Below are 24,811 nucleotides of genomic sequence, written 5' to 3'. Positions count from 1 at the left end.
CCTATAAAAAAAGAAGGTATATATATCATCATCCATCTCCTTATTAAAGTTGTAGGCATGGGTTGTTTTTTAATGGATTGCTATTCACATCTACGTTTTTGCTATTAGCATTTAACATCACTTACAGATTTTTTTTTTGGACCTAGACTGTTTTTCAAGGGTTTGCTATTCGCATCTATGTTTTTGCTATTAGCATCTAACATCACTTATAGATTGGACAGACATCCAAAATAATAATATAGAAGTGCTAGTAAATTACTATCTATAAGTTATTCTCACTATTTACTATCTAGAATTACTATATATATTGACACATGATCCAGAATTACTGTTAAGAGAGTCAATATAAAAACAAGGGAAAAAGATATGTAAAAACATGTTAAATTAAATGTTAAGAGTGTAAAATTAAAAAATTAAAAATATTTTAAAAATTCAATTATTTTTTTAAAAAGGAATGTACCTATAAAAAAAAGAAGGTATATAGATCATCATCTGTCTCCTTATTAATGTTGTAGGCCTGGACAGTTTTTCAAGGGTTTGCTATTCACATCTACGTTTTTGCTATTAGCATTTAACATCACTTATAGATTTTTTTTTGTGGGCCTGGGCTGTTTTTGAAGGATTTGTTATTCGCATACACGTTTTTGCTATTAGCATTTAACACCACTTACAGATTGGACCGACATCCTAAATAATAATATAGAAGTGCTAGTAAATTACTATCTATAAGTTATCCTAACTATTTACTATCTAGAATTACTATATATTTTGACACATGATAAAGAATTACTGTTAAGGGAGTACATATAAAAATAAGGGAAAGAGGTATGTAAAAAAGTGTAATTTAAATGTTAATAGTGTAAAATTAAAAAATTAAAAATATTTTAATTATTTTTTAAAAAAAATAAGTGTACCTATAAAAAAGAAGGTAATATATATCATCATCTCTCTCCTTATTAATGTTGTAGGCCTGCACAATTTTTCAAGGATTTTGCTATTTGCATCTACGTTTTTACTATTAACATTTAACATTACTTACAGATTGGACAGACATCCTAAATAATAATAAAGAAGTGCAAGTAAATTACTGTCTATAACTTATTCTCACTAATTACTATATATATTGACACATGATCCAGAATTACATTTAAGGGAGTACATATAAAAACAAGGAAAAAAGTTATGTAAAAAAGTGTTAAATTAAATGTTAAGAATGTAAAAATAAAAAATAAAAAATATTTTAAAAATTTAATTATTTTTTTTAAAAAGAAGTGTACCTATAAAAAAAGAAGGTATATATATCACCATCTGCCTCCTTATTAATGTTGTAGGCCTGGGCTATTTTTTAAGGGTTTGCTATTCGCATCTACGTTTTTACTATTAGCATTTAACATCACTTACAGGTTTTTTGTGTGCGCCTGAGCTATTTTTCAAGGATTTGCTATTCGTATCTACGTTTTTACTATTAGCATTTAACATCACTTAAAATTGAATCGACATCCTAAATAATAATATAGAAGTGCTAGTAAATTACTATCTATAAAATATCCTCACTATTTACTATCCAGAATTACTATATATATTGACACATGATCCAAAATTACTGTTAAGGGAGTACATATAAAAACAAGGGAAAGAGATATGTAAAAACGTGTTAAATTAAATGTTAAGAGTGTAAAATTAAAAAATTAAAAATATTTTAAAATTTTAATTATTATTTTTTTAAAAAGGAGTGTACCTATAAAAAAATAAGGTATATATATTATCATTCGTCTCCTTATTAATGATGTAGGTCTGAACTGTTTTTCAGAGGTTTGTCATTCGTATCTACGTTTTTACTATTAACATTTAACCACTTATAAAAAAAAATTTTGTGGGCCTGGGCTATTTTTCAAGAGTTTGCTATTTGCATCTACGTTTTTGCTATTAGCATTTAACATCACTTAAAGATTGGATCGACATCCTCAACAATAATATAGAAGTGCTAGTAAATTACTATCTATAAGTTATCCTCACTATTTACTATATAGAATTACTATATATATAGAAACATGATCCAGAATTACATTTAAGTGACTACATATAAAAACAAGGAAAAGAGGTATGTAAAAAATTGTTAAATTAAATGTTAAGAGTGTAAAATTAAAAAACTAAAAATATTTTAAAATTTAATTATTTTTTCTAAAAAAAAGGAATGTACCTATAAAGAAAGTAGGTATATATATTACCATCCGTTTTCTTATTAATGTTGTATGCCTGAGCTATTTTTTAAGGGTTTGACATTCGCATCTACGTTTTTGATATTAGCATTTAACATCATTTATAGATTTTTTTTGTGGGCCGGGGCTGTTTTTCAAGGGTTTGCTATTCGCATCTACGTTTTTGCTATTAGCATTTAACATTAGTTAGAGATTGGACCGACATCCTAAATAATAATATAGAAGTGATAGTAAATTACTATCTATTAGTTATCCTCACTATTTACAATCTAGAATTACTATATATATTGACACATGATCCAGAATTACTGTTAAGGGAGTACATATAAAAACACGTGAAAGAGGTACGTAAAAAAATATTAAATTAATTGTTAAGAGTGTAAAATTAAAAAATTAAAAATATTTAAAAAATTTAACTACTTTTTTTCAAAAAAGAGTGTACCTATAAAAAAGAAGGTATATATATCATCATCCGTCTCCTTATTAATGTTGTAGGCCTGTGTTGTTTTTCAATGGTTTGCTATTCACATATACGTTTTTGCTATTAGCATTTAACATCACTTACAAATTTTTATTTTTTGGCCAGGGCTGTTTTTGAAAGGTTTGCTATATGCATCTACGTTTTTGCTATTAACATTTAACATCACTTACTGATTGGACCGACATCATAAATAATAATATAGAAGTGCTAGTAAATTACTATCTATAAGTTATCCTCACTATTTACTATCTAGAATTACTATATATATTGACACATGATCCAGAATTACATTTAAGGGAGTACATATAAAAACAAGAGAAAGAGGTATGTAAAAAAGTTTTAAATTAAATGTTAAGAGTGCAAAATTAAAAAACTAAAAATATTTTAAAAATTTAATTATTTTTATAAAAAAAAAGAGTATACCTATAAAAAAAGAAGGTATATATATCATCATTCATCTCCTTATAAATGTTGTAGCTTGGGCTATTTCTAAAGGGTTTGTTATTCGCAACTACGTTTTTTGCTATTTGCATTTAACAATATTTACATTTTTGTGTGGGTCTGGGGTGTTTTTCAAGGATTTGCTATTTGCATCTACGTTTTTACTATTAAAATTTAACATCACTTATAGATTCGACCGACATACTAAATAATAATATAGAAGTGCTAGTAAATTACTATCTATAAGTTATCCTCACTATTACTATATAGAATTACTGTATATATTGACAAATGATCCAGAACTACATTTAATGGAGCACATATAAAAACAAGGGAAAAAAGTATGTTAAAAAGTGTTAAATTAAATGTTAAGAGTGTAAAATTAAAATATTAAAAATATTTTAAAATTTTAATTATTTTTTTTTTTAAAAATAGTGTACCTATAAAAAAAGATGGTATATATATGATCATCCGTCTCCTTACTAATGTTGTAGGCCTGAGCTGTTTTTCAGGGATTTGTAATTCGCATCTAAGTTTTTGCTATTAGCATTTAACATCAGTTACAAATTTTTTTTTGTGAGCTTGGGCTGTTTTTCATGGGTTTGCTATTTTTATCTACGTTTTTACTATTAGCATTTAACAACATTTACAGATTGGACTGACATCCTAAATAATAATATAGAAGTGCTAGTAAATTATTATCTATAAGTTATCCTCACTATTTACTATCTAGAATTACTATATATATTGACACATGATCCAGAATTACTGTTAAAGGAGTATATATAAAAACAAGGAAAAGAGGTATGTAAAAAAATGTTAAATATAATGTTAAGAGTGTAAAATTAAAAAATTAAAAAAATTTAAAAATTTAATTATTTTTTTTAAAAAAGGAGTGTACCTATAAAAAAAAGGTATATATATCATCATCCGTCTCCTTATAAATGTTGTAGGCCTGAACTATTTTTCAAGGGTTTACTATTCGCATCTACGTTCTTGCTATAAGAATTTAACATCACTTACAAATTTTTTTTTGTAGGCCTGGGTTATTTTTCAAGGGTTTGTTATTTACATCTACATTTTTACTATTAAAATTTAACATCACTTACAGATTAGACCGACATCCTAAATAATAATATAAAAGTGCTAGTAAATTACTATCTGTAAGTTATCCTCACTATTTATTATCTAGAATTACTATATATATATATTGACACATGATCCAAAATTACTTTTAAGGGAGTACATATAAAAACAAGGGAAAGAGGTATGTAAAAAAATGTTAAATTAAATGTTAAGTGTGTAAAATTAAAAATTTAATTATTTTTTTAAAAGGAGTGTACCTATAAGAAAAGAAGGTATATATATCATCATTCGTCTCCTTATTAATGTTGTAGGTCTGGACAGTTTTTCAAGGGTTTGCTATTCGCATCTACGTTTTTGTTATTAACATTTAACATCATTTATAGATTGGACCAACATCCTAAATAATAATATAGAAGTGCTAGTAAATTAATATCCATAAGTTATCCTCACTATTTACTATCTAGAATTACTATATATATTGACAGATGATAAAAAATTACTGTTAAGTGAGTACATATAAAAATAAGGGAAAGAAGTATGTAAAAAAGTGTTAAATTAAATATTAAGAGTGTAAAATTAAAAAATTAAAAATATTTTAAATTTTTAATTATTTTTTTTTCTTAAAATGAGTGTACCTATAAAAAAAAGAAGGTATATATATCATCATCCGTCTCCTTATTAAAGTTGTAGGCCTGAGTTGTTTTTCAAGGGTTTGCTATTCGCATCTACGTTTTTGCTATTAACATTTAACATCACTTACAGATTTTTTTTGTAGGCTTGGGCTGTTTGACAAAGGTTTGCTATTTGCATCTACGTTTTTGCTATTAGCACTTAACATCACTTATAAATTGGATTGACATCCTAAATAATAATATAGATGTGCTAGTAAATTACTATATATAAGTTATCCTCGCTATTTACTATCTAGAATTATTATATATATTAACACATGATCTAGAGTTACATTTAAGGGAGTACATATAAAAACAAGGGAAAAAGGTATATAAAAAAGTGTTAAATTAAATGTTAAGAGTGTAAAACTAAAAAATTAAAAAAATTAAAAAAATTTAATTATTTTTTTTAAATGAGTGTACCTATAAAAAAAGAAGGTATATATATCATCATCCGTCTCCTTATTAATGTTGTAGGCCTGGGCTGTTTTTCAAGGGTTTTCTATTCGCATCTACGTTTTTGCTATTATCATTTAATATCACTTACACATTTTTTTTTGTGGGCTTAGGCTATTTTTCAAGGGTTTGCTATTCGCATCTACGTTTTTGTTATTAGCATTTAACATCACTTATAAATTGGGCCGACATCCTAAATAATAATATGGATGTGCTAGTAAATTTCTATCTATAAGTTATCCTCACTATTTACTATCTAGAATTACTATATATATTGACACATGATCCAAAATTACTGTTAAGGGAGTACATATAAAAACAAGGGAAAGAGGTACGTAAAAAGTGTTAAATTAAATGTTAAGAGTGTAAAATTAAAAAATTAATTTTTTTTAAAAAAAAAGGAGTGTACCTATAAGAAAAAAGGTATATATATCATCATCCGTCTCCTTATTAATGTTGTAGGGTTGAGCTATTTTTTAAGGGTTTGCTATTCGCATTTACGTTTTTGCTATTAGCATTTAATATCACTTACAAATTTTTTTTTGTGGGCCTGGGCTGTTTTTCAAGGGTTTGCTATTTGCATCTACGTTTTTGCTAATAGCATTTAACATTACTTACAGACTGGACCAATATCCTAAATAATAATATAGAAATGCTAGTAAATTACTATCTATAAGTTATCCTCACTATTTACTATCTAGAATTACTATATATATATATTGACACATGATCTCGAATTATATTTAAGGGAGTACATATAAAAACAAAGGAAAGAGATATGTGAAAAAGTGTTAAATTAAATGTTAAGAGTATAAAATTAAAAAATTAAAAATATTTTAAAAATATAATTATTTCTTTTAAAAAAAGGAGTGTACCTATAAAAAAAGAAGGTATATATATCATCATCCGTGTCCTTATTTATTTTGTAGGCCTGGACTATTTTTCAAGGATTTGTATTCATATCAATGTTTTTGCTATTAGCATTTAACATCACTTACAAAATGGACCAACATCCTAAATAATAATATAGAAGTGCTAATAAATTACTATCTATAACTCATCTCACTATTTATTTACTATCTAGAATTGAGAAGCACTACTCACTGCAGGAAGAGTGTGCTTATTGTGCATTGCTTTAATTTCCTGACCAATTTCTTCTAAGACAGCATATTTTATGAAACAACAATCTGCATGATAAAGATATTTTATACCAGTTTCATAAAAATAATACAACCCCCAATATGTATCAACATAAAACATCTGATTTTAAAAATATGATGGAGCAAAAAACTATATGTGATTCTATATTAAAACCTTTTCTGACAACTATTTGGGGGAAGACAAGATTATGGGGAATTCATAAAGGATAAACACAACAACCACATTATATTGGAGCACCTAGCTTTTCATAAGGCATCAAAGCTAGAACAAAAAGATTAAGATCTCATAAAATTTTCAACTGACATCCAAGATAATTTCATAACAAGCGTTGATACAAAAATCTACCAAGCATCAAGTGATCACATGATAGCTCCACAATAATCTTATTAGAGTATACCTTTTATTCTTTATTTTTCACAAACATTTCTAAAAACAACTATAGCTACTTGAATTTCTCACTTAATGACCAATATCATGCTGATTTATCAACATTAGATAGGGCAGTTGAAAAAGAATGTTTGGAAGAGAAGTAATAGTAAACTGGTGTAGACATGCAGTGTCATGGCTTAATTATAACCCCTTTAATAATGAAAGCATCCCCTAAACCTTCAATAAACAGTGCCTCTCAAAGAAAACTAAATCAATTTCCAACACAAAATGACCTTTAGGCTTTGCCTCCCAAGTTTGAATTCTTTCTTTGACCAATACCTTTTTTCCTTACATTCTTGAATCTGTTCTCATGTAATTCTCATAGTTCAAAAATTTTATTTGGGGATCAAATCCAACAGATTTAAAATTTAACAACAACTATTGGATATTAGTATTGTTTAGTGGTTATTATTATAATTATAATTGGCAAACTAGTGTTGATATTTTTGCCTTAAAAATATATTTCTAACATTTTGCATTAAAATTTGACATTTAAAAGTATGATAAAATATATACACATTAAAAATACTAGGGGTGGGCAAAAAAAACTGAACTGAACTGAACTGTTTGATAGTTAACTGTATTGAACTATAAAACTGAACTGAATTATAAAAATTAAACTATTTTTATAAAAGGATAAAAATTAAATGTGTCTAACATGTTATGTCTTAATGGATTAACTCGATAGTCTAATAACCAAAACTTAAAAAAAAAAAAAGTGATCCAAAAAAAATTGTATCAATTTTGTCGAATCTAACGGATCAATTGAGCTATGTTGGACTACTTATTTTTAGGCTTAAAATTCAATGAGTTTGTTTGACTTAATTATATATATATTTTTTTTGAAAAATTTAAATAAAATGGAAAATAAAGTAATATTGGCAAATGTGTCTTATTTTGATAGATCAATGAGTCAAAATTGTTTAATTCAAAATATCATAACAGTTCAGTGCAGTTTAAACTGCAGTTCAGTTCAAGTTTTTATAGTATAGTTCAGTTCAGTTCAATGACACAAAAAAATAGTTCAGTTCAGTTAGTCTGAACTAATATTTAGTTTAGTTCAGTTCATAAGAACTATTTTTAAGTTCAGTATAGTTTTTATAAGTTCAGTTCAGTTCAATTCATTTTGCCCACCCCTAAAAAATACTATGAATTTGTTCAAAATCTTTTAATTTTTAACTAAATTTTGTAACATCGTGTTTTTTTTTACTGGTTTACTTACTTGGTAAGAAAATAATTTTTTATGTCTTACTTGAAATTTGAAATGTCTACATAATGTCCATATTGTCCAACATAGTCGATACATACTTATATTCTTTAAATATGTTAATACAAGTTTGATTAGTTGATCATATGTATAGATAAATTTTATTAGTAACGATAAAATTTATTTCAATGATATATACTTCTAAAAAGAAATTAATATTCAATTGTTAGTCGAGAGATATTTCTTTTATGTAAACTAAAAAAGATTGTTGATTAGGACAAGTATTATATTGTTTTCAAGACAAGAAATGAATAATTTTCTAGAAAACGAAAACATAAGATAAGATTAGTCATATTCTTTTAAATGCGTGTTGACTAAATACGAAAGATTTGATAAAATGTGGATAATAAAATATAAAAGGATCTTGCATGTAATTCAAAAACTTGTATCGTATATGGATGATGATTGTAACTTGTAAGAGAGAAGGAGTCAAGCATTTGCAAAAATTAGATGCCTTTCATATCTGCTACGAGTTTTCCTTCCTGACCAAATATTCATATAGTCAAATGATCCAATTGATTTATTAATGAAAAAACTTGATTTAACTTAACGGCACACACGGATATGCATGCATGCATGCATGAAAGAAGAAATACTTATTCAAGAGATAAGTGTTATTTAACTTAATTAGCTATGCTTAATTTATACAAGGCTTCGAGTACAACTTTATATTCATTGACTCAACGAAGTTGACAAAGGAATTTCAGCTGAATCATTTATTGAATATGATCAAATGCATTTTATAATTGAACCTAAATAAGCCTAATTGTTATTCAAACAGTTTTATTTCTGTAGGCCCAATTTCGTCAGTATATGAATTGACTAAGTGGACTCAAATCGATTTAAAGCCCATTAATATTAGATCAGTTTTAGTGTTTAAGATGTAGACATAAAAGTGACACCATTCACAGCCCATGTTTTAACATCTTTGTGTTAATGTTTGCAATGGTTGGCCATAACAATAAAATAATGACTAATATGATAAAAACTTAATACATGCGCATCTAGAAACTGCGACTTACCCTTTCTTTTATAGAAAAAAAATTAATAAGATAGAAAGTTGTAAGACTAAAATACCTATTAGACCCAAATTTGTTAACTAAATATTTAGTTAAACTTCCTTAATTAAATACAATGAAAGAAAGGTTAGATTACAATAATAGTTATGTTTTCACGTTAAGAAGTTTCAAATATCCCTAAAATTCAAAGCTACAACATTTATAAATTAAATTAATCGGACATTGAAAAGTGTACTAATATTAAAATAAATATATACTAAATATATAAAAACTTAAATTATCTTTAGTGTTTATTGTTATATGACATTTTTTTAAATCACTTCTTTTCAACATTGAAAATGAGTAATGTGAATAGTAAGTGTCAATGAATTCCTCTACAAGAATTTATTAAAAAAATAATTAATCAAGATCAACACATCAAAACTCATAAAAAATTTAATTCTTTAATAAATATAAAAAATAATAAAAATGATCCTAATATAATTGAATTTAAATTTTCATACTTCTAATTATTCTAATTTTTAGGGTGTAAGTGAGTACGAGTAATCTGCGAATCCAAATTGATCTAAACTAATCCAATGAATTCTGATTAGTTTTTTTCAGTGTTTGGGTCAGATTCAACTCAACCCGATCAAAACTTGATATTATATGGGTCGAGTGACGAATTTTGTGCTTTTAACCCGTTATTGACCCAACCCAATTCGATCATATAATAATAATAATAATAATAATAATAATAATAATAATAATAATAATAATAATAATAATAATAATAATAATAATAATAATAATAATAATAATAATAATAATGATTTTTGAATGATCATTTGTTTATGATAATACTCATGAGTCATGATTACTCTTATTTAGTAATAAGTTTTGTATTTTAAGTTGATAGTATTGTAACAATATAATAAATTTATTTTAAATTTTATTTTGTATTAATTAATGTTGGTTTTTTGAGTTGATAATAATGTAACAAATTAATAAATTTATTTTAAAATTTAATTTGCATTATCATTTGCTTTATAGGTTGATAACATAAAATTTGTAATAATGTATCAAATAATTTATATCTATTTTAAAATATTTAAAATTTTATAATAAATAAATAAATATAATTATATTGACTTGGTTAACCCAATCTAACCTAACCTGTTTGTGATTAAGTTGAGTTAGATTGAATTTTTTAAAAAAATTATACAAATCCAATCCAACCCAACCTGTTAAATTTTGATCAAGTTGAATAACGAACTTATCCAAACTAGTAAGGTCGAGACACTTTGTGTCTCTATTAAAGATAAAATAAAATAAAAATTAAGTAATAAATATATGTTGATTTAATGTTATAATTAGTTAATTAATTTTAGAGTCTTGATTTTGATAAAAATATTATTTTTTTAATTTTTTAAAATGAAAAGATATAATGAGTAACAAAAATACGAAGACCAAGGTAATTATTAGAAAAAATATTCCCTTTATATATTAGTATAGATTCAGTTCAACCCAACTGTTAACACTCCTACTAACTTAACCGTAATTGTTCAAATAATTTAAATTAAATTAAAAATTAAAGGAGACTCTAACATAAAAGAAAATTAACAAATTTTTAAATATAAAAAATCCATTAAGAATTTAAAATAAATATATCATTAGATGTTCTTACGTTGGATTCTTATCGTTGTTGTCATAATTATTTTTTTAATAAAAAAAATAATTTTGAAAAATCGTGATATTTTCTTATAATATTTAAAAAATAATTATTGTAAGTTGAAGCAAAACAGGGAATCCGAATCCAGTTTCACCCTAATTTTTTTCCTCTTTTGGTGGCAATGACCTCCTTCTATTCGACCGCCAAATCCAGAACGGAAGAAGACCCATCCGTCAGCGAAGACGACGGTGAGGATGGCGGCGACACCGCAGTGTGGGGAGCGTTCAGCGAAAGCCTCCGCGAGGTGCAGTCGGTGCTGGACCGTAACCGGTTCCTGATCAAGCAGGTGAACGAGAACCAACACTCTAGGCTCCGCGACAACATGCTGAAGAACGTCTCCCTCATTCAGGAACTCAACGGTAACATCTCCAAAGTTCTCTCTCTCTATTCCCATATCAACTCCAATTTCTCCACCGCCTTCCAACAACATCCCGCCACCGACGCCGCACGTGACAAATCGTGACGCGTCACGTCACTTCGCTCGCTCTCTCATTCGTTAGTTTCAGATTCTAGGGATGTTCTGTGTTACTTGTAATCTTTTGTGACATTGTTTTGAATCACTGCTCAACTTTCATACCCTTCACAGTTTATTTGGAATTTGGCTTATCAGTAAACTTGATATTCAATGGGACAAACAAGGAAAAAAGGAAGGCTTTTGATATTTGATCTGTTCATTTTTGTGGCATTTGCTATATTTTGATTGTGATTGGACATGTTTAACTTAGTTCCCATGTATAGAAAAAAATTATAGCGATTCATATGCACCTTTCAACCATATAAGCTAGATTGTTTGGTTTGAGTAAAGATAACTAGGGAATAGGGATACAGGCTACGAGAGCCTATTGCTAAACTGAATTGGATGTGATGTTGATATGGAAGGTTTCATGCTATATATTCATGTATGTCAAATATATATATATTTTTTTCCATCGACATGGTACATGATTACATACAGATCTAAAAATTGAAATCGACAATTAAATACATATTATTGTGGTTCAAATATTATTTTAATATAGACGATAAAAGTGTAACGACTCGCCGTGACCTTCACACTATGAAATAACATTACACACTACTGGAATATATATACTAAAATAGTATAATATAACATTTACAATACAAGTTGCTAATCAAGCAACCAACAGCAACTAGTTATATATAACCAAAATATGCTACTATAAGGTAGCCTACAAAAAAATATTCATCTCCAGGCACCTCATGTGGCCTCTAGCAGCTATCTCCCAGCCTATTCCTACCCTGCTCTCATATAACATATGATCATCGCAGTTCAAACTACATGGAAATATGCAAGGGTAAACTAGAAATAATAAATAACTCATAATAATTTAATATGCAATACAACAACTATAAAATCATCTTCGCATCCGACACATAAGACAAACAACATATATATTATACATCTTAATATCATTTCAACTTGATTCCCCATATCAACACAACTACTGTACAAACCATTTGAATAGTTATCATATTCATCATAACAACAATCAACACATGTATTATACATCTCTCAACAACACATATTTAAAAGTAACTTACAACATAGCAACACTATCATCATCTTCAAAAGGATCAACATACAACACAATCACAACTTAATAACACAATAACATATGTACAACTCATATCAACAACAAATCAACTCATCAACAATTTATGCGTCGTCATGCATTTCAACTTGGAGATCTCCAACAATTGAGGTTGAGTAGTCTAGGTGGCATAAACCCTACCGAATCCAGCGTTTGACCTATCTCAACTAGGTCAGGTATAGGACATCGTTAGGAACTCTGAAGAAAATCAGGAATAGACAATAATAGGCAATTGCTCAGGTGTGCCACTTAGACTCAGAGGTCCAGTACTACTGTCAGGACATAAGGGTTTGGGTATGAGCCTACCACGGCCTTGGCTAGCATCACCAATCCATATATGGAGTTACCCACCCACTGTCCTCCAAGTACCATGTATCTCAACTTTAAAACAACTTTCAATTTATCTCCTTAGTACTATGTATCTCAACATAGAACATATATCTTCACCATATGTCTCTAACTTTTCAACTTTACAATAATGCGACAATAGACATCTTACAACAATAGACAACTTTCAACAATATAACAATAGACATCTTACAACAATAAACAACTTACAACAATACAACAATACAACAATAGATATCTTACAACAATAGGCAACTTATAACAATACAACAATAGACATCTTACAACAATAGGTACCATAACAACTTTACAACATTAAACATCTAGCTGCTTATAATCGGTATAGCTCGGCCTGACCCCTATACCGTGGTCGCTTTGTAATCGGTATAGCTCGACCTTGCCCCTATACCGTGGTTGCTTTGTAATCGGTATAGCTCGACCTTGCTCCTATACCGTGGTTGTTTTGTACACGTGTGCCTCGACCTTGCCCACACACGGGATCAATTAAGTCCTAGAGGAGAACAACACAATGTCTACTCCAAGGGACAATTTCCCAAGGAGGGTTTTTAACAAATTGGGCTCTCAGAGCACCACAACTATCTCAATCCGCACAATGGGATGAGCAACTTCGAAAATATCTCCTCTAGTCATAGTGATCAACAACTTATCAACATAACTGAATCAACTTACAACTGAACAACACAACTCAACTTAACAACTTAAACAACGTACAACTTTTCAACTCATCATTTCAATCAACTTTCAACTTAAACAACATGATATATCAGCACAACAACTCATCAACGATGTTTAAAGTTGAATTTGGAAATACCATATCAACCCATTGTATCTTTTTATAACTACTAGAACAAAACACTTTGTTATATCAAATACTTTGTTAACATCTATGATTACTTATTTCTATTTTTATCATTGTCTTTTTATAACATAAGTGGCATCTAGTAATAGGTGTCTATGGATAGTTTTCCTAATAATGATTATGATTGAATAGAAACATCTCAGTACCCTACTTAACATGACTTTTATTAGTTTGTACAAAAGGTTAATATCATAATATCTATAATTTTATTAGAGAAAATTATAGATATTATAGGTGTAACAAGAAGAGGGAATATAGAAAAATAAAAACTGTCAAAATAAGTTTGTAATATGGCAGTGTCCATATATCATTGTTCTAAATATACATCCCTCTCTTCTCCCTCTCTCTGTTTACCTTAAAGACCTGTTTGCCAACTTTCGATGCTTATAAAATATAAATCTCGTGGTTTATAAGGTTGATGATGTATGGGAGAAATATTAAATTCTTGAAAAACTTGTTAAAGCCATTGACAGGCATTATTATATTCTGCTCGTTCTTCGTTGTGGTCTTCGTTGTCTTTTGGAGTATTAGAGAGATCTGATGGTAAATAAATACTCTCTCTTTTAAAAGGATAATGCGCTGGAATTCAGTGTCGTATTTATTTAAAATCTGAACATTGTTGTTAGCAGGGATGTGCACTTTGTGGAAGATGAAGAATTGAAATGCGGTGTTCCAAATAAGACAGATCAAGCTTCTAAATATATGGACTTAAATTTTTCTGCATCAAGTTCAGAAGAAAATAAAGATAAAATTTGGCCAATTAGTTATTTGATGATGATCCGGTAATTAGTACTAGACTGCTCTTTGATATTTATGACAGATGCAACGTTTGTTGTATATGTGCGAGCGAGCCTGAGATTATTAATGATAGAAAGAAATCATTAAGCAAGGAAAGATAAATTTAAGTCGCTGCAATGAAGGAGGAACTATTAATGATAGAAAGAAACCAAACCTGGATATAGGGGTCAAATGGGTACGCAGAACTAAGCTTAATGTTGACGGTTCTATTAATAAACATAAGTCAAGATTCGTGATGAAGGGCTATGCTCTAGTTTTTGGTGTGGATTACTAAGGTACGTTTGCATCAGTTGCTCAATTGGGCATTATCATGTCACTACTTGCTGGAGTCGCTCAAAAGAATCGGAGAGTTTATCAACTTGATGTTAAATCAGTATTTTTAAATGGTTTCTTACAAGGAAAAAATTATGTTAAGTAACCCCAAAACTTTGTACGGTATGACAAAATGATGTTTATCTTCTCAAGAAGGTTCCTTAAGGGTTGAAATCATCTTGAAAAGCTTGGTACAGTGGAATTGATGAACATTAGCTGAACTTCAGGTTTTCTAAAAGTTTGTCAAGGTCAAGATTATGTCAAGAAATATGGAGCTAATGTTCTTGTCATCTTTTTTTTTTTTTTTTTGGGTGATAATGTTCTTTTCATCTCATTGTATGTGGATGATCTCCTTGCGACAAGAAGCAACTCAAGTCTTGTGGAACCTTCATTTGTCAAAAAGTAGCCAAGGAAATTTTGAAGAAATTTAAACATGAAGAATGCAAAGAAATGAGAGTACTTTGAATAAAAAAAAAAAGCTGTACATTTATGGCATTTACATACACTGATTTACAGTCTGCATTCTAGAAGACAGCGTAAGAGACCACTTTATTGTTAAATTATTCTTTAAGTTATTATAGTTTCCTTAAAATTTTAAATAAATTGTCACGTTTATGACATGAATTGAATACCCAGTAAACTAAAGTACATAGGCTCACCTGATCCACTTTGCTTGAGCTCACCATATATTGATTCTTCCCTTCCCGATTCTTCCACCGCGATCTGATCACTAGATCAAGCAAGGGGAGTTAAAGTATCATAAATATAAAGTAGCAGGGAAATTCATTATTGTTTGGTATATCTACAGTTTACAAAAGGTTTAAAATAGAAATCCTTAAGACGAAGCGAATTTATAATTGTAAAATGAACGGCCCAAGTAGGGCATCTTTGAAGCCCTATGGCATGTTGAAGAATGCTAAACTATGTACACTGACATAAATCCGAAATCCCATCCATTAGAAAATGCAACGGTATCACTATTTATTCGGTCTCATCAATTGATCCTTTCTTTCCCACCATATATGTTCAGAATTTTGTTATCTCACTGGTCATTCCCTTTCGCATCCAAAATAAATAAATAAATAAAATGAACAAGGTCGCATAATTCCTGAAGCAGTACATTTTGGGTTTAGGACTATAAGTATCTTATCTTGCGATATAAAACATCTATATCAATAATATGACCAAACTAACTTTTTCAACACAGAATTTTTCTTCTATATATAAGATTCTAACTTAAGACTATTCTTAAAAGAAATCAACATAAATCACTTCAATCAACCACTGGTTGCTACTTTCCATAACAAGTTAACATCAATGCATAAAATTCAATATACCATCTGAAATTCCTTCAAACACTTGATATGAAATTCCATACCAAATTAATTTCCATACTGATGGCTAAGATTTAGCAGAAGCAAAATCAGGTGGATGAAAATAACAAGCCAAGGTTCTGCAGGGAGATATTTAATGAGTTTTTCAACTTTCTAATGGTTGAAAGCTAACCTTTAAATTCTCAATCAATCTTTATGTGAAGATACACTATTTGGACCACTCCCTCCAAAATCCAAGCCTATGGTTTTTCCTGGGAGGGGCCTGGATGAGGGGAAAAAGAGAGTTGAGACTGTAGAAGAAAGAGGCTGAGTTTGAGAATTAACTAAATAGCAGTGTAGACTGTAGAGTTTAGAGTCGTTGACATGAATCCTTAACCTTCATACCTGTTGTTGCTGGTTGTTATCAACTTGTTCCTAGTGGACTTGCCTTTCCTGACAATTTAGCTGAAACAATGTTACTGTTGCCCCCAGCAGGATTAAAAATTTTCATTAGTGGTTATGTTTGATTTCCCACCTTTTAGAAGGGGATCATGATCATGGTTTTAAAATATTTTCACATAAATACCTAACTCATGTTTGTAAATTATTGTAAACTACTTAGATTTATAAAATTTAAAAGTTGGGACTTCAATATTTTGTAGCTGTTGGTGTATATACAGCATCAATCCAGGGGAGATATTTTATATGTGAAATTTGATTTTATCTAAGTTGGAGTTGGTTATATATGTAGAAATTTTATTCCCACCAACGATTTTAGAGTTGCCAGTCAAAAACTAATTTTTATCACATACTTTAAGAGCAAATTTTGTCTTTTTTCAAGAAAATCTTGTTAGAATTAGAAATCAACACGCTGATAATTTATAATAAAAAAACTACATTCTATTTTGTCTTTGTTTATTTAAAGAAGATGGAGTGGAATAAGGAAGATAATAAGATAGAAATACTAAAATCTTTGCTGTTTGCTTGGAAGGGTGGGAAGGAGTTGAAAATTTTGTTTAGTTAAGAGGAGAGATAACTCTATTTTTGTCTGAGTTATAAAGAAAAGAGATAAATTTTAAAAATTAATTTAATTTTAAAATCTCTCACCTCCCTTTCAAATTCCATGATATTAGAGGAAAACTAAAATTGAATTAGAAGAAATTTAGCTCCTCTACTTCTAAAAATTAAACCAAATTATAAAAGTTTTTAACAAAGTCTTCCCTCCCCTTCATTTTTCTTTAAACAAACACTGAAAAAGTTAGATTTTTAATTATTACTAAAATATTTTTCGTATAATTCATTTATTTTTTTTTACACTTATCCAGGCAAGCAGAAAGAGTTTTTCTCCTTCATTTCTTCTTAATTGTATCATTCTTATTTCTAGCATTTTTGTTTCTTTTTATCTGTTTCATTCCTAATCCAAACAAATAATCAAGTGAAATGGGTCAATTGTTGTTGACTTGTTGAATGTATTACCTTGTTGGGAAGATAAAAATTCTTGTTAGGTGGAAGTACAGCACATGAGAGCAATCTTTGTTGAACGCGTGCGAGATGGGTTGAAAATGGAGCAACAGCAAGATTAATCTGATTACCAGAATAGTGCATGAGATCCATTGTCCAAGTTCTGCAAGGAAATTAAGCGATAACAATTGGAAATAAAGACAAATTAAAAATCTCCTTAAAAAAGGACAAAACAAAAATGGTCGTTAGATAAATAAAACGACATAAAGTCATCCATCCTCACCTTGGGAAGAGAATCTGATAAAGGCAGTGGAATATGAACAATGTTAGTGGACTACGACTGTAGGATATATCACACGCATAAACAGCACAAATCTACAAAAGACCTATCCATATCAATTACAATATATGTTAATTTATGACAAAAGAGCTCCATAAGGAAGATGCCAAGTAGAAAGCCTCGTTTACTTTTCGGGAAAAAAACAATATAAAAAAGAGCTGATAATGAAAGTAAAGCAAAGTGAACCAACTAAAGAGAAAATAATTGAAACTTTAAACAAAAATGAATCCACTGCTACTATTTAATACATTTCTAGGGAACACATGTGGTCGTGTGTACAAATATATATTTATTAACTGAAAAGAGAAACATGTGCACAATACTTGGAAGTTAAAACCTCCTTTCAATTGACCTGAAGTCCTAAACCAATGGGTCTTTCTTTTCTTAAGTCAATGTTGTTGTGTTTACTTTTTCCACAACTTAATATTACTCAATGTTAAAGTTAGTCATAGAACCAGATGCTACACGCACTACCTTTTATTTTAATTGAACAGCGTAACGTATTGGATAATTGTCTTTTGGGTTTTGGGTAAGTGACTCTTAGACAAAGAAGTACAATTGTAAGAAAATCGTTAAATTTTATATGAATCTGCGAAAAAACAATATTTTGATGTAAATCTAGCAGATACATGGTTAAATTCTAATTCAGTTTCATTATGACATATGCTAAAGTGAGATTTTATTGGATAGTAAATCTCATAATGCATAAATAAGATGTATAACTATTCTGTGCGTGATATATATATCTACCCTCAGTTTGGCTGAACGCAGAACAAGGCAACTTGTGGCTTGACTTTTTTGTAATGCTTTGTAAAATCGCTGATTAAAAGTTACTGGTCTTAAATTCTTAAACAGTATGAACATTTTATTCTGTTAGTTACCTACTTTGATTAGCATGAATGATGGAACAAACATACTTTAAGAGACATAAAAGGAGCGATTAGAAGAGAAGATTCTTCGAAGGTTCTTGCTTTTCTCTCACTCTGATCCAAAGTCCACACATTATAAATGCATGCTTTGTTCCTTAATCTCCATGTCTGAAACGCTAGAGGGACACTGAGAGGAAGAAAGGATGGGAAATAACATGGCAACCTACAACAAATACAAAAGTTTCTTGTTCATCATCAGAAAGTTCAAGGTCACCGAGCCAGTTCCACCTCAGGACCTCGAGGAGGAGTTTTCAAAGTTCACTGGAGGAGGATCTTACATGTCTGTTGAGCAGCTTCACCGTTTTCTGGTAGAGCACCAGGGTGAAGAGAACCACACCTTATCGGATTCAGACAAAGTTGTTGAGAAGATTTTGCAAAAGAGAAAGACAGGTCAAGAATCTTTTAACTTAGATCAAAAGAGAGAACAGGAAATCACCCTTGATGAGCTCTTCTGTTTTTTGCTTCATGATGACTTTAACGGCCCCTTGAAAACTGAGGTAAGCTCTCTTAATTTCCATGCATATTTGGTCACCATGGGGAAGAGAACTCTTTCCAAGTCTAAGGGTTGTATAGAATGAGCCTGTTTGTATATGAACTTAGAAGAGCTTTAAGAGCTTTTCCACTAAAAAAAAAAACTATTTTTCAGAAAGGAAGCTCTTAGAAACTCTTCTAAACCTATCTAAACAAATTTTATATATCTAAATCAAAAGTCAAAACCATTAGTAGAACTTCACCTTTAAGAGTTTCATCTTTGCTACCTTCCCTCCTTGTGTTTGGTTTTAGCCTTATTTTGCTAAAAGAAGAAAATAATATGATTCCAGGTACATCATGATATGGGTGCTCCATTGTCACATTATTTCATATATACAGGCCATAACTCCTATTTGAAAGGGAATCAACTCAGCAGTGACTGCAGTGAAGAGCCAATCATAAAGGCTTTGAAACGAGGTGTGCGTGTCATTGAACTTGATTTATGGCCAACTTACAATAAGGGTGACATTAAAGTAGATCATGGATGGTAAGAAGCTGATGCTCAAATTCAGTTCAGAGTTTATTTTGACTACGGGGACCTTAAAAGAAATTTCACTTTCTTTCCACAATCTTAAAGACAAAGCATGCTTATTTGAGTTTTCTTTTTCTCTTCAATGGAATCAATGTAGGACTCTTACCAACCCTGTCTCAGTTATCAAATGTCTGCAGTCCATCAAGAAATTTAGTTTTGTTGCATCTGAGTACCCAGTGATCATAACCATAGAAGACCATCTTACAAAAGATCTTCGAGCTAAATTTGCAGATGTGAGTATGGCCTTTCCTCTCCCCCAAAAGATATAGCTAACCAAGTTGGCATAAATCACTATTGTGTTTTCTTTTTTCCTTTTCTAACAATGGTTTCGTGTCTTGCAGATGGCAACTGAAATATTTGGGGAAATGCTTTATTACCCCGAGACAGATTGTTTAACAGAATTCCCTTCACCAGAATCACTGAAAAATCGAGTGATTATATCAACCAAACCCCCGAAAGAATGTTTTGACTCCAACCATATCAAGGAGAGTGACAATTGTCCTATGCTAAATGAAAGTGAATCATCTGATGAAGAATCATGGGGAAAGAGGTCTTCAGACTCTAGTAGGAACGAAGTGGAGACTGAGGGCACGGTGAGACAAAGATATATTATATATGCTATATGCATTATATATTTACAGTATAACTAACTTAATTAGAATATTCATACAGATTTTTATACTGTCATTCAATTATAGACTGCCACATAATTGAAAATTGTTAAATTTTGTAACGGTTACTTTAAAAGTCATTTAGTATGATTTTTAATTGATTGATAGTTTAAGAATCTTTATTTTAACCTTTGTGTGCTTATGTTACTTCTTTTCATATATTAGCAGAATGGAAGTGATCGTGATGAGAGAGAAGTAAGTGCATGTGAATGTGGCAACAAATCATATCAGGGGTGTTCACCTGATTACAAACGCATAATTACTATCCATAATACGAAGCTTAAGGGTTGCCTTAAGGATAAATTGAGAACTGACGGTGAACTAAGACGCCTAAGTTGGAGTGAGACGACCCTTGAAAAGGCTTCAGAATCTTATGGAACAGATATTCTTAGGTACTTGTTTAGCTTAACTGGTGCATTGTGATAGTATTTGCAAAAAGGGCCACAAATTCCTAAATAAAGTCATCACTCTAACACTAAGTAGTTATCCCATGACTTATCTGATTCAAGCAATTACTCTTGCCAGGTTCACACAGAAAAATATACTCAGGGTATATCCAAGGGCAATGCGGGTCAAATCCACAAATTTCAAGCCACATATTGGGTGGATGTACGGTGCTCAGATGGTTGCATTCAATATGCAGGTTAGGGAACTATGCCCAAGGATAAGTTTTTCATTTAATATTAGTTGTGAATACATCTTTCAGCTGTTTTCTGTTGTGGACCAACCCAATATGCTTGTTGAAAATTGATTAAGGGTTTATAATTATCGCTAGTACAAAGTGTCAATATTCAAATGGATCAAATCTTGTACCCTTCTACTAGCAAGAGTATTGGTGATAGTGATACTTTGTTCTATTAAGTGCATTAAGTTCATTTGCAAGTTACTATGTCCTTGCCTGGAATTCTAACCTTCCACAGTTCTACCATTTGTCTTCTCCAACAGGGTCATGGCAAATCGCTCTGGTTGATGCAGGGGATGTTCAGGGCAAATGGAGGATGTGGTTATGTCAAAAAGCCTCAAATTCTAATGCAGGAATATCAATGTGACAATGAGTTTGATCCTACAAGGATACAGTCAGTGAAGAAGAAGACATTAAAGGTAAGCATATATCATTCAATAATATAATGCAATGTACTTTCATTTCATTTGTTTAGTGACATTTGAATGTTATGTTCCAATAACAGGTAAACTTATACATGGGACATGGGTGGAGCCTAGATTTCAGTCCTACACACTTCGACAAGTGCTCTCCGCCAGACTTCTATGCCAAGGTCAGTTGGAAAATTCTTGGTATAAACAACAATTATCGGTAAACTTAGGAGGACTGATCTTTCACCAATTACCACAGAACTTGATGTTCGACACAGTTATTAGGCTTCATTATTAATCATAAATGTTGTGAACTCTACGACTACAACATATATCTCTAGCTTATTTATCACTCCCTTGCAACTCCCTTTCAAGAATAATGAGCAATACAACAACAATAAAAAACCTTATCCCACTAAATAAAGTCAGCTATATAAATCACACAACATTATTCGACTCGACTAAAGACCAAAACATCAAAGGTATTATATTTAACATAATATCTCTCTTAATAACTTTTCCTAATTTCATTCTTAGTCTTTCACCTCTTCTTCACAAGACTAAAAATCATGCTTCCAAATGAACTTTGTAGGTATAATGTATCCAAAACTACCTTAAACCTATTTTTTATTATCTTTTCTTTAATCGTTGCTGCACCAATATTGTTGGGGACTAGAGGGAAAAGAAAACTTCATAGCAGAAGCACACACAACGAGAGAAACAAAAATAGAAAAACAAACTCAGAAATTAACGTGGTTCGACACTTCTTGCCTACATCCACAAACACACTCAACAAATTATTTTATTTCTCCACTTACAATTTTTACAAGGATAAAATTGCAAACCCTCTCACACAATTTTTGCACAAAAAATTACAAACCCTCTCACACAATTTTTGCACGGAAAAATTGTAAACCCTCTCTCGACACACAACTACCCAAGTCCCCAATACACCCAAAGACTAGGGTTGTTGTGGTAAGTAGACCCAAACTATCACCCCTTATTTATAGTAGTAGTCTACCACTTCCCTTCTTCAAAACTACCCGACGTGGGACTTTGGAGGATACCCACACACTTTGGGCACAACATATCCTCCCTTCATCTAAAGTCTCACATTAATCCATAATCATTCACAAGTTTTCTGGCGAAACTTGGAAACCTCTTCCTCACAAGTTTTATGGGTGAAACTTGGAAACCCCTTCCTCACAAGTTTTTTTCTGTCGAAACAAACCCCTTTATCACAAGTTTTTCTGGCGAAACTTGGAAATCCCTTCTTCCATATAACCTCCTTGGTACACTGCTTCTCTTCCTCCCAGGGTCAAAACCTCAATTCTTTTTCTGATGTGGAAGATCAGACAATGCTACAACCACAGAGCATACTAAGAATTAAGAATCTCATAGAGTCCCACCACACCAACCTAGCTCTGATACCACTTGTTGGGGACCAGAGGGAAAAGAAAACTTCATAGCGGAAGCACACACAACGAGAGAAACAAAAATAGAGAAATAAACTCATAAATTAACGTGGTTCGACACTTCTTGCCTACTTCCACAAACACACTCAATAAATTATTTTATTTCTCCGCTTGCAATTTTCACAAGGATAAAATTACAAACCCTCTCACACAATTTTTGCACGGAAAAATTGCAAACTCTCTCACACAATTTTTGCACGGAAAAATTGCAAATCCTCTCTCGACACACAACTACCCAAGTCCCCAATACACCCAAAGACTAGTGTTGTTGTGGTAAGTAGACCCAAACCAGTGGCGGATCTTCTTGGGGTGGCTCCCCCAAATTTTTCTAAAAAAAAAATTATATATATTTAATATTATATTTATATAATTATTTTATAAAATAATTAGTGAATGATAATAAATTTTTGAGATTTTATTATCATGTATATTCAATTTGAGTAAAAAAAAGATGAGGAATATTTTTTTAATTAATAAAAAATTTAATTTATATATAAAAATTAATTTGGCACCTCCAAAATTTTAATCTAAGTTCCGCCACTGACTCAAATTATCACCTCTTATTTATATAGTAGTAGTCTACCACTTCCCTTCTTCAAAATTACCCGATGTTAGACTTTGGAGGATACCCATACACTTTGGGCATAACAAATATCTCTTCGTAAACGATCATTATATATCTGTCTTTTTGTTGTGTGGCCATGTATTCACCTTAATCTCATTTATGCTGATCTCACCTTTTATCTCTTATGTCCCTTAAAGTCCAACATCCACCACCATAAAAATCAAACTTTTGATTTATCCTATGCACTCCTCTTAAGTCTTAACTAGGAATCTTGAAGGGTTATTTTCACAAGTTAAAATGAAGAAAATGACAAATGTTGTTTTATTTGTATCTTATTGATTGATTGGCGAGTTTGTGTGACAGATCCGTATTGTTGGAATGCCTGGTGATATTGCAAAGAGGAAAACAAAGGTTATCATGGACAACTGGTTTCCTGTTTGGGATGAAGAATTTGAATTCTCATTAAGTGTTCCAGAGCTTGCATTGCTTCTGATACAAGTAAAGGATAAAGATCAGGGAAAGGATGACTTTGCTGGACAAACATGTTTGCCACTGTCAGAGCTAAAACTTGGATTTCGTTCAGTCCCTTTATATAACAGAAAGGGAGAGAAATTTAAGTCTGTAAAGCTATTGATGCGGTTTCAGTTTGAATGAATAGCACAAAATAGAGATCAACCTCTAACATTACATGGTTTCACCACATGAATGCTACACTTGTCATAATTAATCAATGAAAAATTTATACTGCATGTTGCTAATTTGAATTTAATTGCGTACAGTTTTTAAACAAGTTTTGGAATTCCACAAAACAAAACAAACTGGCTTCTTTACTTCTTACTCTTGTTCTTTCTAATTGTCTAAGTGGACTAAATGGTTATTGACAATTCTTTATGACAATGATGCAAGAAAAATGAAATATATATTCGAAATATAGCAACATAGACGCATGCATGCACCTAGACTAAAGCATTCAGCAAGTATCCCTGACCTGGCATTTGAAATTAAATTTG

At 30.4% G+C, this 24,811-nt stretch overlaps 1 protein-coding gene and 1 long non-coding RNA gene across 10 annotated transcripts; one reads left to right on the top strand and one right to left on the bottom strand.

The window, feature by feature from the left end:
• Positions 1 to 12,436: 12,436 nt before the first annotated feature.
• Positions 12,437 to 18,428, bottom strand: LOC109790809 (uncharacterized). Of its 7 annotated transcripts, none has more exons than XR_014429871.1 (5): positions 17,950 to 18,428; positions 17,682 to 17,829; positions 16,611 to 16,670; positions 16,399 to 16,488; positions 12,437 to 15,622 (listed from the first exon to the last, which is right to left on the bottom strand). It is a non-coding gene; the product is annotated as an uncharacterized LOC109790809 (long non-coding RNA). The 7 variants fall into 7 exon arrangements; XR_014429869.1 differs by having other exon boundaries at positions 16,399 to 16,516; positions 17,950 to 18,427; XR_014429868.1 differs by having other exon boundaries at positions 16,399 to 16,516; positions 16,611 to 16,658; positions 17,950 to 18,426.
• A 342-nt stretch (positions 18,429 to 18,770) lies between these two features.
• Positions 18,771 to 24,565, top strand: LOC109790807 (phosphoinositide phospholipase C 6). 3 transcript variants are annotated; one of them, XM_020350044.3, is made up of 10 exons: positions 18,771 to 18,969; positions 19,056 to 19,432; positions 19,757 to 19,953; positions 20,096 to 20,231; positions 20,340 to 20,591; positions 20,835 to 21,061; positions 21,195 to 21,312; positions 21,615 to 21,770; positions 21,857 to 21,943; positions 24,165 to 24,565. In XM_020350044.3, exons 2-10 carry the CDS (start codon positions 19,079 to 19,081, stop codon positions 24,453 to 24,455), a joined length of 1,818 nt encoding a protein of 605 aa, XP_020205633.2. In that variant the 5' UTR covers positions 18,771 to 18,969; positions 19,056 to 19,078; the 3' UTR covers positions 24,456 to 24,565. The 3 variants fall into 3 exon arrangements, with proteins under 3 accessions (XP_020205633.2, XP_020205632.2, XP_020205634.2); XM_020350043.3 differs by having other exon boundaries at positions 18,771 to 19,432; XM_020350045.3 differs by having other exon boundaries at positions 18,775 to 19,432; positions 20,838 to 21,061.
• Positions 24,566 to 24,811: the final 246 nt, after the last annotated feature.

The sequence above is a fragment of the Cajanus cajan genome, chromosome 9, assembly GCF_000230855.2.
Source record: "Cajanus cajan strain Asha chromosome 9, NIPB_CcT2T_4, whole genome shotgun sequence".
Taxonomy (NCBI): Eukaryota; Viridiplantae; Streptophyta; class Magnoliopsida; order Fabales; family Fabaceae; genus Cajanus; species Cajanus cajan.
Note: the sequence above shows the minus strand (reverse complement) of the source record. Positions and strands in the feature narration are given on the sequence as shown.